The 11,843-nt window shown below is 38.0% G+C and overlaps 5 protein-coding genes across 5 annotated transcripts; 3 read left to right on the forward strand and 2 right to left on the reverse strand. All coding sequences in view use genetic code 12, as the record gives it.

Annotated features, from left to right (window-relative positions):
- Window positions 1–1,140: 1,140 nt before the first annotated feature.
- On the forward strand, window positions 1,141–4,122 carry BOI2 (Boi2p; the record flags this gene model as incomplete). Its single annotated transcript, XM_049324494.1, has 1 exon — window positions 1,141–4,122. The coding sequence occupies one exon, from the start codon at window positions 1,141–1,143 to the stop codon at window positions 4,120–4,122; it is 2,982 nt and encodes a 993-aa protein (XP_049179772.1).
- A 495-nt stretch (window positions 4,123–4,617) lies between these two features.
- Window positions 4,618–6,327, forward strand: CDC27 (anaphase promoting complex subunit; the record flags this gene model as incomplete). The annotated part of the gene is made up of 1 exon (XM_049324495.1): window positions 4,618–6,327. One exon carries the CDS (start codon window positions 4,618–4,620, stop codon window positions 6,325–6,327), a length of 1,710 nt encoding a protein of 569 aa, XP_049179773.1.
- Window positions 6,328–6,691: 364 nt separating this feature from the next.
- KGF56_003188 (uncharacterized protein) lies at window positions 6,692–8,659 on the forward strand (the record flags this gene model as incomplete). Its single annotated transcript, XM_049324496.1, has 1 exon — window positions 6,692–8,659. One exon carries the CDS (start codon window positions 6,692–6,694, stop codon window positions 8,657–8,659), a length of 1,968 nt encoding a protein of 655 aa, XP_049179774.1.
- Window positions 8,660–8,758: 99 nt separating this feature from the next.
- Window positions 8,759–9,833, reverse strand: ATP3 (F1F0 ATP synthase subunit gamma; the record flags this gene model as incomplete). Its single annotated transcript, XM_049324497.1, has 2 exons — window positions 8,759–9,593; window positions 9,784–9,833. 2 exons carry the CDS (start codon window positions 9,831–9,833, stop codon window positions 8,759–8,761), a joined length of 885 nt encoding a protein of 294 aa, XP_049179775.1.
- Window positions 9,834–11,282: 1,449 nt separating this feature from the next.
- KGF56_003190 (uncharacterized protein) lies at window positions 11,283–11,637 on the reverse strand (the record flags this gene model as incomplete). Its single annotated transcript, XM_049324498.1, has 2 exons — window positions 11,283–11,575; window positions 11,634–11,637. The coding sequence occupies 2 exons, from the start codon at window positions 11,635–11,637 to the stop codon at window positions 11,283–11,285; spliced, it is 297 nt and encodes a 98-aa protein (XP_049179776.1).
- Window positions 11,638–11,843: the final 206 nt, after the last annotated feature.

Below are 11,843 nucleotides of genomic sequence, written 5' to 3' on the forward strand. Positions count from 1 at the left end.
AAAGAAAAAAAAGATAACTTATATGTCATTAACACATTACTATTTTTCAAAAATTAAGGTCCAATAAAAACAAGAAAAAGAAACGGCTACAAAAATGATACGACAATTATTATTTCCTATTACGTTGACAAATAATTTGTTTTATTCTTTAGTGGGAAAGTAAGAAGCTTATTGGAGATTGGAGATGAATCGATCAACCTGATAAAGGGGACAATAAAAATCTTATACAAACCTCGCCACCTAAACTCTCTTAATATTCTCTAACAATAAAACTTCCTATACACGGGCTCACCACATAAATACACCTCTCAAATTCACCTGCACAAGCTCATTTACACCAAGGTAGAGCTATTCTAGTCAGTTTTAAAATCAAAAGTTTTAAGTTAAGTTATCGTGAGACAGTTTCAAACTACATGTTTTTGGTTGAATTTGCACGATTAACTTCACCATTCTGCATATAAGCCCAAAAAACAAAAATTTCTGTCTATAGTAATTAAAAAAAAAAAACAGAAAAAAAAAACGACCACCTAGTCCATAGTTAAGCTAGACGCTGTATAGTAAAGCTTACTGCCTATTTCTTTATATACCTAAACTGACTATAACTTCATCCATAGTTAAGCTACGCCTTTGTAGTTACATACGCCTTTTATTTCATCGACAATTTAACCTTTTTCTTTTTTTCTTTTCTTTTTTTTTTTTTTTTTTTTTCCTTTCTTTGGTAAAAGCTATTCAATTAAAGTAAAATAAGGGCGATTATACAAGCTTGGTTAATATATTTGTAACCCACCCCCAAACCCTCAAAGACTTTTGGTAGCAACAACTCACGTCCACATCCGACTTGAGTTCCAGCTACCTCTCACACACTAACATAAACACTTTACTTAACCCACTGAACTTGAAGGCATCAAACTCATTCTCGCTAAACCAACTTTGTTAAAGGAAGGAAGGAAGGAAAAAAAACAAAACAAAACAAAACAGTAACCACATAGCTTTTTCACAAACCTTTTCAAAGATACACGTACCTTTTCAAAGAGACACGTACCTTTTCAAAGAGACGCATACCCTTTTTCCACAGACCGTTTCAAAGAAACAGCTACTTTACACATATAGCTACAGCCTAGCAGCTTGCAAAGGAATACTATGGACGGTGCGACATATATATGTGTAAAACAATTTAACGCGAGACTAGGCGATGAGCTAAGTCTCAAGATTGGCGATAAAATACAAGTATTGGCAGATGATCGAGAATACAACGATGGATGGTATATGGGCAAAAACTTATTGACCGGTGATGTGGGCTTGTATCCAAAGACTTTTACACAAATATTGGCCAATGGAGAAGAAAAGACGCTATTGAGATCGAGGTCAAGAAGAGTAATGACACCACCAACAAAGGTGCATGCTAACGGTAATGGCAACGTTATCAATAATAAATCAGCCAACAACAACAACAACAACAACAACAGCAATAGTAGTACAACAACTACTACTACTACTGCCGCCGCCGCTGCTGCAACTGACTCATATGAATCTGACTCAAGGCTTGGCGAGACATTTAATAAGCTTAATATTTCAGGATCTCACTCATTTTCGTCTTATCATATGAACAGCGAAATCGACAAGGCTCTAGAAGAAATACAAAACCCTGGTTACCAGAAACAGTTCAAGCCAGTAAAACAGGCTAATCTGACGGCTAATGGCACATCATCTCATTCAAGAACAGTATCTACACGGTCATTAACTGACGATTTGAATCCTTTATTTGCAAACACATGGACAGCAAAGCAAGTTTCCTCATATTTTGCCTTGGTGCTTGGATTCGATCGCACTGTTGCTAATAAGTTTGCCAAACACAAAATCACTGGATCCATATTATTTGAACTAGATTTGGCACATTTAAAAGAGTTGGAAATAGACTCGTTTGGAACTCGATTTGAAATACATAAGGAGATTGAAAAATTAAGAGAAATGGCGGCGAGATCAGCAAAGCTCAAACAATCAAGAACAAATTCACAATCAACTGGGTCAACTAATAAAAATGATACTACACAAACTACTTTAAACTCATCACCAACAGATACCACTGCTTTCCCATTAGAGGATGATAAACTGAAGTTGTTGCTGCTGCTGGTGCTGCTGCAGTATAATAATCTAATGCCATCAGCTTTTTCTGAACCGACATCAAAACATCAAAGAAAAAGATCTCAATCAATGATTAATATATCCCAAGCTGACTCATCTTTCATGTCGCCTAGAAAAGCACCAGAACCACCAGGTGACGAAAGTCCCATAAACACAAACTTCAAATTTGGCACGGGAACAGGAACGGGAACGGGGGCAACTACCAGCAGTAGTACCATCACAGAGCCACATTATGGCTTATACATGACAAGGAAAAACGCCTCAAGTCATGCCTTGGCTTCGTCACCTAGACCACCGTCCTCTATATACGATCAGGGCTCTCATTATAGACAAGGATCACTGAGTTCCAATCACCGTCAGTACAAATCCCCACAATCGAATCACAAGAGACATTCCTCATTATTTTCATTCTTGTCAAATGGAAATGACGGGAGTTCTGCAGCTGCTGGTGTAGCAGGCTCGGCATCAGCAACTCCGCTTCAAACATCGAATGGGAAATTCCAAAGTAATAATATTAAAAAGAATGATGATAAATTGATTTCACCACCACACATAAAAAGAGAAAATGGTTCAACGACACCAAGAAAATCTCAAATATTTGATTTTTCTTCACCAGTGGATATCGACGACGCCAATTTGTCACCAAAAAAGCTGGATTCGGTCAAAATAAAGTCCAATTCTATTGACGCTTTGAAAGACGACAGGAGAATTGCAAGTGATCCGCAACCGCCAACGCGTCCCGGAACCTCCAGGTTAAAGAGTCTTCGAACAACATCGACACAAAATTTCCGTAATCTTACGGGATCAAAGAAGCTGAAAACTTCAGCCTTCACTGAAGGAATCCGCGACATCACTCCCGAAGAAGCTATCAAAACTGCTGGTTATAGCGGATACATGTCTAAACGTTCAGGGAATACATTTGCTTGGCGTACGAGATATTTCACTCTTCATGGAACAAGGTTGTCGTACTTTAGCTCCCTAAAAGATAAAAAGGAGAAAGGATTAATAGATATCACTGCACATAAAGTGATTCCCATTAATGTTAATGCTGAAGATGTGGAAAAGGCGGACAAGTATGCAGCAATGGTTGCTTCAACCACGTTTGCGGGAAATTATTGTTTTAAGATTGTCCCACCTGCTCCTGGTTTCAAGAAAGGGTTGACGTTTACTCAACCTAAAATTCACTACTTTGCAGTTGAATCTGAGAACGAAATGAGAGGGTGGATCAAGGCATTGATGACGGCAACAATTGATATTGATGACTCGGTTCCAGTTGTGAGTAGTTGTTCCACACCAACGGTTAGTTTGATTAAAGCGCAAGAACTTTTGGCAAAAGCAAGAGAGGAAAATAAGTTGAAAGATGAAGAATTGAGGGCCAAGGGTTATATTCGAGGTGACGAAGAGTTTATCAATGACTCTTCTTTCCAATCATCAATGTATTCATCATCTACATTAGCTCCAGAGTCAACAAGGGGACCAAGTTTGACCATTGACACCACTAATAGGAAAAGCTCAACATCAAATACTGCTACACATTCGGTTACTGCTACACAAGCATCTGTAGCGCCGTTAACTCCACAGATTGCAAGATCAGTCAGTAGTAGTCAGGGAGGTTTTGCTTCTCCTTACTTACTAGCGTCAGGCTACATGTCTCCGAAATCATCGTCTCCTGGTGGTACCCCAGCAACCGTTAATTCCGGTCACTTTGGAGATATTCCCAGTTCATTTAAACCTCCATCAAGTCGAAATTCACAGCAAACTAAGAACCAAGCGCGAGGCACTATTTCATCCACTCCTTACTCGACTGCGTCTTCGTCAAATAATTCCCAAATAAATATCGATAGCCCAAGTGACAAGTCACCTATGATCAATACCTCCACTTCCAACTCAAGCTCGGCACCATCGGCAGTAGCTGCTGCCGCCGCAAGAACGGTACTTGCCAACTCAACAGGCAAACTTTTGAGCGGATCAAAAAAGTAGAAAAGTAATTCCCAAAATGCAAACTCTACCCAGTCATTTATTATGTTTGACGAGAGATGAAAAGATAGTTATGAACCAGAATTGTTTCACCCCCCCCCTCTAAATGTATAATTCTCTTTCTTTTAATACATTTGTAACATTTTCCTTGCTTTTACTTTATACACCCATCAAAACTCATCCTTCGGTATCAAAAAATAAACGAAGGAAAAAAAATAGAAGGAAAAAAAAGACAACTTTAAAAACGGAAGGTAGAAAACGAAATAAAGGGAAACAAAGAGAGTGAGATAAAGAGATTGAGGTTGAATTTTGATAAAGCTCTTTGCCAACGTAGATAAGAACGACAACGACATCTTTTTGGACTAGATGCAACAACTCCACAATGGTGAGCTGCCAAACATACCCTATACAGAGCAATATCTCTGTTCGATTATTTTCCACTCACTAGATACATTCAATTACAAAAATGCTGAATTTGCTGGGGAAAGGTTACTAGCAATGGATGGTACGTCATTGGACTCCATTTATTTATACTGTTTAAGCTTGTATCGTCAAAACAAGTACAAGTCATGCTATAGAAAGCTAGTTGAAGTACACAACAACCTAACTCCGTTGCACCATCTTGGCTGTTCATATCTATATGCTCGATGTTGTCTTTATTTGAAAAAATTCAAGGATGGAATAGCTCAGCTATTGAAAGTCAAGAACCTATACGATAAGGAAGTCAAATACAGTATTGAAGAGAGATTTGAATACAAGAGAAGTATTGTACCCGATGCTTCAGCTGTGTATCATCTCTTGGGCGATTTATATAGTGCTACAAATGATATAAAGAACAGTACGCTCAGCTATACTCAATGTCTCAGGTTGAATCAATTTGATTTTGAAGCTTTCCAAAAAGTAAGCAAACTCGGAGTCAATATGAAGGTGAGAAGTCTATATAAACAAAAACCAAGCACTGATTCGGATAACCCGTTTGGTGTTCAAGTTCAAAGTCCACCCTTGAAATCCATTCATGTTGATGACTTCAACTTTCAAACACCAAGAGTTAAGCAGACAACAGTACCTGATGCTCCCTTGAGAAAACTGAATTTGAATACTGACAATACATTTGAATTTGTCAAACCTGAAAAACGAAGAATAAGTCGGTATCTGAGGATCACTTCGCGACTAACCACTGCACCTGCAGAGACTCCCAAACGTACAAATTCTGATGGGATAACCTATATCAAAGAGCTTGAGAAGGTAGAGGCATATCTACTTCAAAAATATCTGGTTTTCGCCAAAAGTTTCAAATGTCTAACGACATACGACTGTTACAAGGCAATAAAGATATTGGAAAATTTTAGTCTGCAAGAACGAGAAACACCGTGGGTATTGAGCAAACTAGGGCGGTTACATTACGAAGTAACGGAATACAAAAAATCACTCGAGTATTTTGAAAAACTACGAGAAGTAGATCGCGCTAGATTGGAGGATATGGAATATTTTTCAACGTTGCTCTGGCATCTCAAAAATAAAACAAAATTAACATTGCTTGCCAATGAAATGAAGGATATAGATTCGCAAAGCGCCATTACTTGGATTGTTATAGGGAACTTATTTTCATTAAACAAAGAGCCCGAAGAGGCTATTCGAGCGTTCAACAAACTGCTCAAGCTACAACCTTTATCGTATGCTTACACGTTAATAGGGCACGAGTACATGGCACTTGAGGATTTGGAAAAAGCGAGTCTGGAATTTTATCGAAGTTTATCAATGGATGAAAGAAACTATTCTGCATTGTACGGACTTGGAATGGTTCATCTTCAGCTAGGTGAGATGGATCGGGCTGAATACTATATCCGAAAGGGCATTTCAATCAACCCAACTAATGTAATCTTGATTACAACTCAAGCAATGATCTTGGAACGAGCTGGTAGACTAGAGGAGGCGATATTATGTTATAAAAGTGGGTGTGAGATCCAACCAACAAATCCGTTACCAAGATTGAAAAAGGCACAAATACTCATTAAAATGGAACAGTACTCAAATGCAATTGAGACTTTAGAGATACTCAAGGGACTAGCGCCAAATGAAGCAAGTGTATATTTCCTTCTTGGTGAATTGTACAAATTGAAAAACGACAAATTCCGCGCATTAAAGGAACTTAGTATTGCAATGACACTTGATCCAAAGGCCAAAGTAATTATTGAAAATAGTTTATAGTTTTTTTTAAAAAAGAATAGTCTTTGGTCATCTCGTTTGTATACAATTTTTCACCTTCCAACTTATATCTTGTATATTATATCTTACATCTTACATCTTACATCCTACATCCTACATCTTTCCTTCAGCCCAACTACTCTGCTTGATTGCCCAAAAAAGGAAAACGAAAATAAAAATTACCCGCCAGCGAAAAATAAAAATATAGCTGAAAAATTGTTACGTGTAGCATATAGCATATAGGGTCTACAAGCTAATTAGAGCTGACCAGAGTAGATTTTGAGTTAACGTTGCTGCTGCCACTCATAGAAGAAGGTGTCTTTTTTGGCTCTTTTAGGCTTTTTTTCTTTGGCTTTTTCTTTGGTAGATGCGTCTACTACTATTACTATGGTATTTAAGCAGTGTCGAAGCGTCATTCAGTTTGTTCCATAAATCCAAATACTTTCGATTTGGAGATGAAGTAGACCTTTATGTCAACAAAATAGAATCTGACAACACTCAATTGCCATATGCATACTATAGTTTACCATTTGTTTGTCCGCCAATGAATGGCGCCAAGCCCGTGCATTTATCGCTTGGAGAAATTTTACGTGGTGATCGTATTTGGCAGAGCGGGTATAAATTACAATTTGGTATCGATTACCAGTGTGTGGGGTTATGTGATGTAAAAGCAACACAGCTGGTTATCAGAAGGGCTTCTAACTTGATCAAGGACGGGTACGTTGTCCACTGGTCAATTGATGGATTACCTGGTGCAACAACTTTTGAAAGTGATTTACATAGAAACAAATACTATGCTGCAGGATTTCCTTTGGGATTTGTCAAGGATGATGTTAGCTATATGTATAACCATGTTGTGTTAGTCATTAGATATAATAGTAACAACAAGGCTAAACTGGAGGGGAGTCAAATTGTAGGGTTTGAAGTGTACCCCAAGAGTGTAAGCAATGAAAAGTGTCCCGGTACATCAAAGGATTATGAAAACTTCCCACTAATACCCAGGACAAACTCCAAGGGGAAGTTACTTGACGAAAGAACATTGATACCATATACTTATTCAGTATATTGGAGAGAGGACAAATCTATTGACTATGACGCAAGATGGAATATGTATTACCAAAACGAGTCAAATGGCGCACATGTCAAGATTCATTGGTTTTCATTGGCAAACTCGGTTTTATTAATCTTTTTGGGATCATTGATCGTTATGGTTGTTTTGGTTAAAATTTTGAAAAAAGATCTCAAATCTCCAAGCTTGCCCACACATGAACAAGAAATCACTCTTGCTTCTGCAAACTGGAAAATACACATTAAGGACATCAATTCTACACCTGTTGCCCCTTTGTTGCTAACCACACTATCTTCATGTGGTATTCAAATGTTGATTGCCATGATAGGTGTTTTGACTTTATACTCTTTGAATTTGATAGGCAACAGCCATTCATTTTTTAATACTCATCAAGGAGCTTTCTTTTCTTTATCGATTTTTTGCTTCATAATCTCAGGTTTGATATCATCCTTTGTGGGGATAAATCTTTACAAATTCTTCAGAAATAAAGTGAATCAATCCTTTGACCCAATAAGGACAATTGTGCTTTCGTTAGTATTCAGTTCCGCAATACCAGCGATTCTTTTCATATTAATGTTTATTTTAAACCTTTTCGTATGGGCAAAGGAATCATCTACTGCTTTGCCATTTGGAACAATTGTTATATTTTTATTAATGTTCATATTAATACAATGTCCTCTTGGAATAGTAGGTGGATTTTTTGGAAACAGATTGACGTTTGATGTTGAAAAAACGAATTTGCTGCAGCAAGGTCCAATATTGGAAAAACAGGATTTTCATACACCTGTCCAAACTCATTTCAAATTGGTTTCGGTTATAAGCTACTTCAAAACTTGCCTTATCTACGGACTAGTCCCATTTGGTATAGTCTATGTTGAACTACTATTCATTTTCAATTCAGTATGGTTGGAAAAGACTACTTTTTATTACATGTACGGGTTCCTTTTCATAACTACACTAATGCTACTTATAATCATAATTGAATCAACTATAATTGCAATCTACATCTCATTAGCTTTTTTTAATAGCTCCGATTGGTCATGGCTTTCGTTCCAAGTTGGTTCTAGTGTAGCTTGGTACATTTACGCATACTCCATCTACTATTTTTGGAAAGTCATGAATGTTGATGACTTTATTAGCAGTCTACTATATTTCAGTTATATGGCACTAGCTTGTTTCATCATAGGCATAGCTTGTGGTTCAGTCGCAGTGCTCACTGGTTTGATATTTATAGGAAAAGTATACCGATCAATAAAGATAGAATAAAAATAGAAGCTTTACTTTGTTTTGTTTTTTTTTTTTCGTTTTTTTTTGGTACGTTCTTTTGATACGAATATGTAAGTTTGTTATATCTTTTTAAATTCTCTATTCCAATGATGAAGCACCAGTAATAATATCAACCAATTCGTTAGTGATAACAGCTTGTCTGGTTCTGTTATATAAAATAGAGTAGTTGTTAATCATATCACCAGCATTCTTTGAAGCATTATCCATAGCGTTTCTTCTTGCTGAAATTTCAGATGCATAACCTTCAGCCATGGCGGTTAATAAACTATTAGCAAGGGAGAATTCTGACAAGGTTTGAGGAACTTCTTCATTTTCCAACTCGTACTTGTTGATACCTGGGGCATTTTCGATAGCATCAGCGGCAAATACTGAGAATTTTGAAGGTTCAAAAGAAACACCAGAAACAAATTTGTTGTACAAAATTTCCACATTTTCAAAATGACCCAACTTGGAGATTTCGTCGCAGATCAAGGCAACTTCATCAAATGTAGGCTCTCCTTTACCAACTCCACTAAAGGACAATTTCAAGTGTTCGTTGTGGGTTCTTAACAATTGAGCCTTAACTTTATCGCCAATGGTGACGATATCAACATTGTTATCCAACTCAGCAGTTCTCTTTCTAGCACTCTTTGAAATTTGCGAGTGTATGGATCCACATAAACCTTTATCAGAAGAAACAACAATCAACAAAGTCTTTTCCGGTTTGGCTTCTTCACCTTCTTCCTTGACGATTTTTGGTTCGGCATTCTCGTTGAACTCAGTTTCGGATTTGTTGAACACACGAGCTGATTGCATGGCTCTTTGAGCTTTATTCAATCTTGTTGAAGCAACAATCTTCATTGTTTTGGTAATTTTCTCAATGTTCTTAATCGACTTGAGACGGTTTTCAATCTCACGTAAAGTAGCATAATTTCTAAATTCGCAATGTTAGTATAAAGTGTCAATTCAAAATCGTCGTCCCTAGGCTTTAAGAGACTCAATTTCTTCCCCCTCCTCTCCTCCTGAGTTCTCATTCTTCCCCCCTCCTCCTCTCCTCCTAAGTTCTCATTCTTCCCCCCCCCCCTCCTCTCCTCCTAAGTTCTCATTCTTTCCCCTCCACATACCTTACACTTGGTGCCGAACGAACAGCTTGAGCAGCTGCCAAACGAAACATTCTTAATCCTTATTCTCTCGTTAAAAGAAATGAACAAATCCTTTCATACTTCAATTTTCATGCTTGATTTTTCATTCGTTTTTTTTTTTCCTTACGGGAGCTACCATATGTTCCTACTCTTGCCAGGCAAGCGCTCCACCACGGCGCCTGCACGCACAGATTTTTTTTTTTGCTCTTTTCATTGGGCGTAATTTGTATTGCACAGAAAAAGTACACGACCTTGGAGAAAGCGCGCGAATCAAAGGGTAGTATAGATTCGACACTATCGAGGAGAGCGAGATAGTGTTGGTGACAGTCAATAGTTTGGAGAGGAAAAAAATGAATCCATGCAATTACAGCAGAAAAAAGATACTTGAAAGCGACATCGACACTGACACTATCGAGCGAAGCGAGATAGTGGTGCAACACTAGTAGAGCACACTAGCTTCCAATGGACACTATCAAGGTTATATAAGCATGCTCAAATTAGACAGTCTCTTCCTACATAGAATGTCTCTTCCTACATAGACTATCTTCCTACATAGACTATCTCTTCCTACGTATTTTATTTCTATGCATTTATTCAACTGTAATAGATAAGATACGGTTTTTACATCAATATGTGTAAACGGAGACAAGATCTCAGAGGACATGACAACTTTCTCTATTTTAGTAAAAAAAGACAATTGTAGTGTAGAGTATACGGTTGGAGATATGCGATACTAGGGAGCGAAGCGAGCTAATGGAGCAATATGTAGTATCAAACCCATGTGTATTTACATCCCCCCAGTCACAAATGGACATTTTGTAATCTTAGAGTAGGCGACACTATCAAGCAGAGCGAGATAGTGGAGCACACTAGGTATCTGTTGTGCTAATTAGATTCTGGATCTAAAAGAAGAAGAGCTGCGACAGTATCACTAGTCAGTTTTGCTTGACAGTGTTGTTACTGCTGCTTGAGAGTGTTGTTACTGCTGCTTGACAGTGTTGTTACTGCTGCTTGACAGTGTTGTTACTGCTGCTTGACAGTGTTGTTACTGCTGCTTGACAGTGTTGTTACTGCTGCTTGACAGTGTTGTTACTGCTGCTTGACAGTGTTGTTACTGCTGCTTGACAGTGTTGTTACTGCTGCTTGACAGTGTTGCTCCACTATCTCGCTCCGCTCGATAGTGTCGATAGTGTCGCTGTAGTGAGTATAGAGTAGATAACCGGAGATCAAGTGGGATGTGATTGGACCTTACAGTCCATTTACACCCCCCCCCCCCCCCCCAGCCACAAATGGACATTTTGTAATCTCAGGCAAATTGCCCCATTGAATTGATATAATTTAAATATAAATGTATTTCAACCATCGGCTTCACAAGTCAGCTTGATGGTTATTTTTACAGTTTTTTCCAGCATCTTAGTCAGCAGCTTGTCCCTTACTGTCCTATTCTCCTTACAGCTATTCTCACAGTATCCTCGCAACAGCTACTTAGAAGGGTCATTCTTTTGATAGCCCTGGTAACCCTGTATTGGATAAGATTCTAGCATCTTAAGATACTTCAATATCAAGGCCTTACAATTCCTACCAGCGTCTTCTTGATGATATTGTTTGCACTTCCTTACAGCATCACGGGTCACTCTCAACTCATACGTTCTAATCCATTGTTCTCTAAGCATTGACTTTCTGGCAGCTTCAACTTGGGATAGGTCATTATAACTTATATCATCAAAAGAGACTAGTTCCGGTCTTTGATGGTGTTGATAACTATCCAATTTACCTAAAAACAAAAAAACAGTCAGTAAAAGATCATATACGCCTCAGTCCCAAATACATACCCATTATTAACTCTTGGTGCTGCTCCTTTATTGACTCTTGGTGCCGCTCCTTTATTCAATCCAAGTTTCCTCCTACTAAATTCATTTTACTAAAGATGAAAATTTAATTGGTTTGGTTTTTGTCACAAACGACACGACACGACACGGAAAAATCTAAAGCACTTTTTCAATTAGCCTAGGACAACTAACAATAGTGGATTGTGATTGTGA

This window comes from Candida oxycetoniae, assembly GCF_023343755.2.
Source record: "Candida oxycetoniae strain CBS 10844 chromosome Unknown scaffold28, whole genome shotgun sequence".
Lineage (NCBI taxonomy): Eukaryota > Fungi > Ascomycota > Pichiomycetes > Serinales > Debaryomycetaceae > Lodderomyces > Lodderomyces oxycetoniae.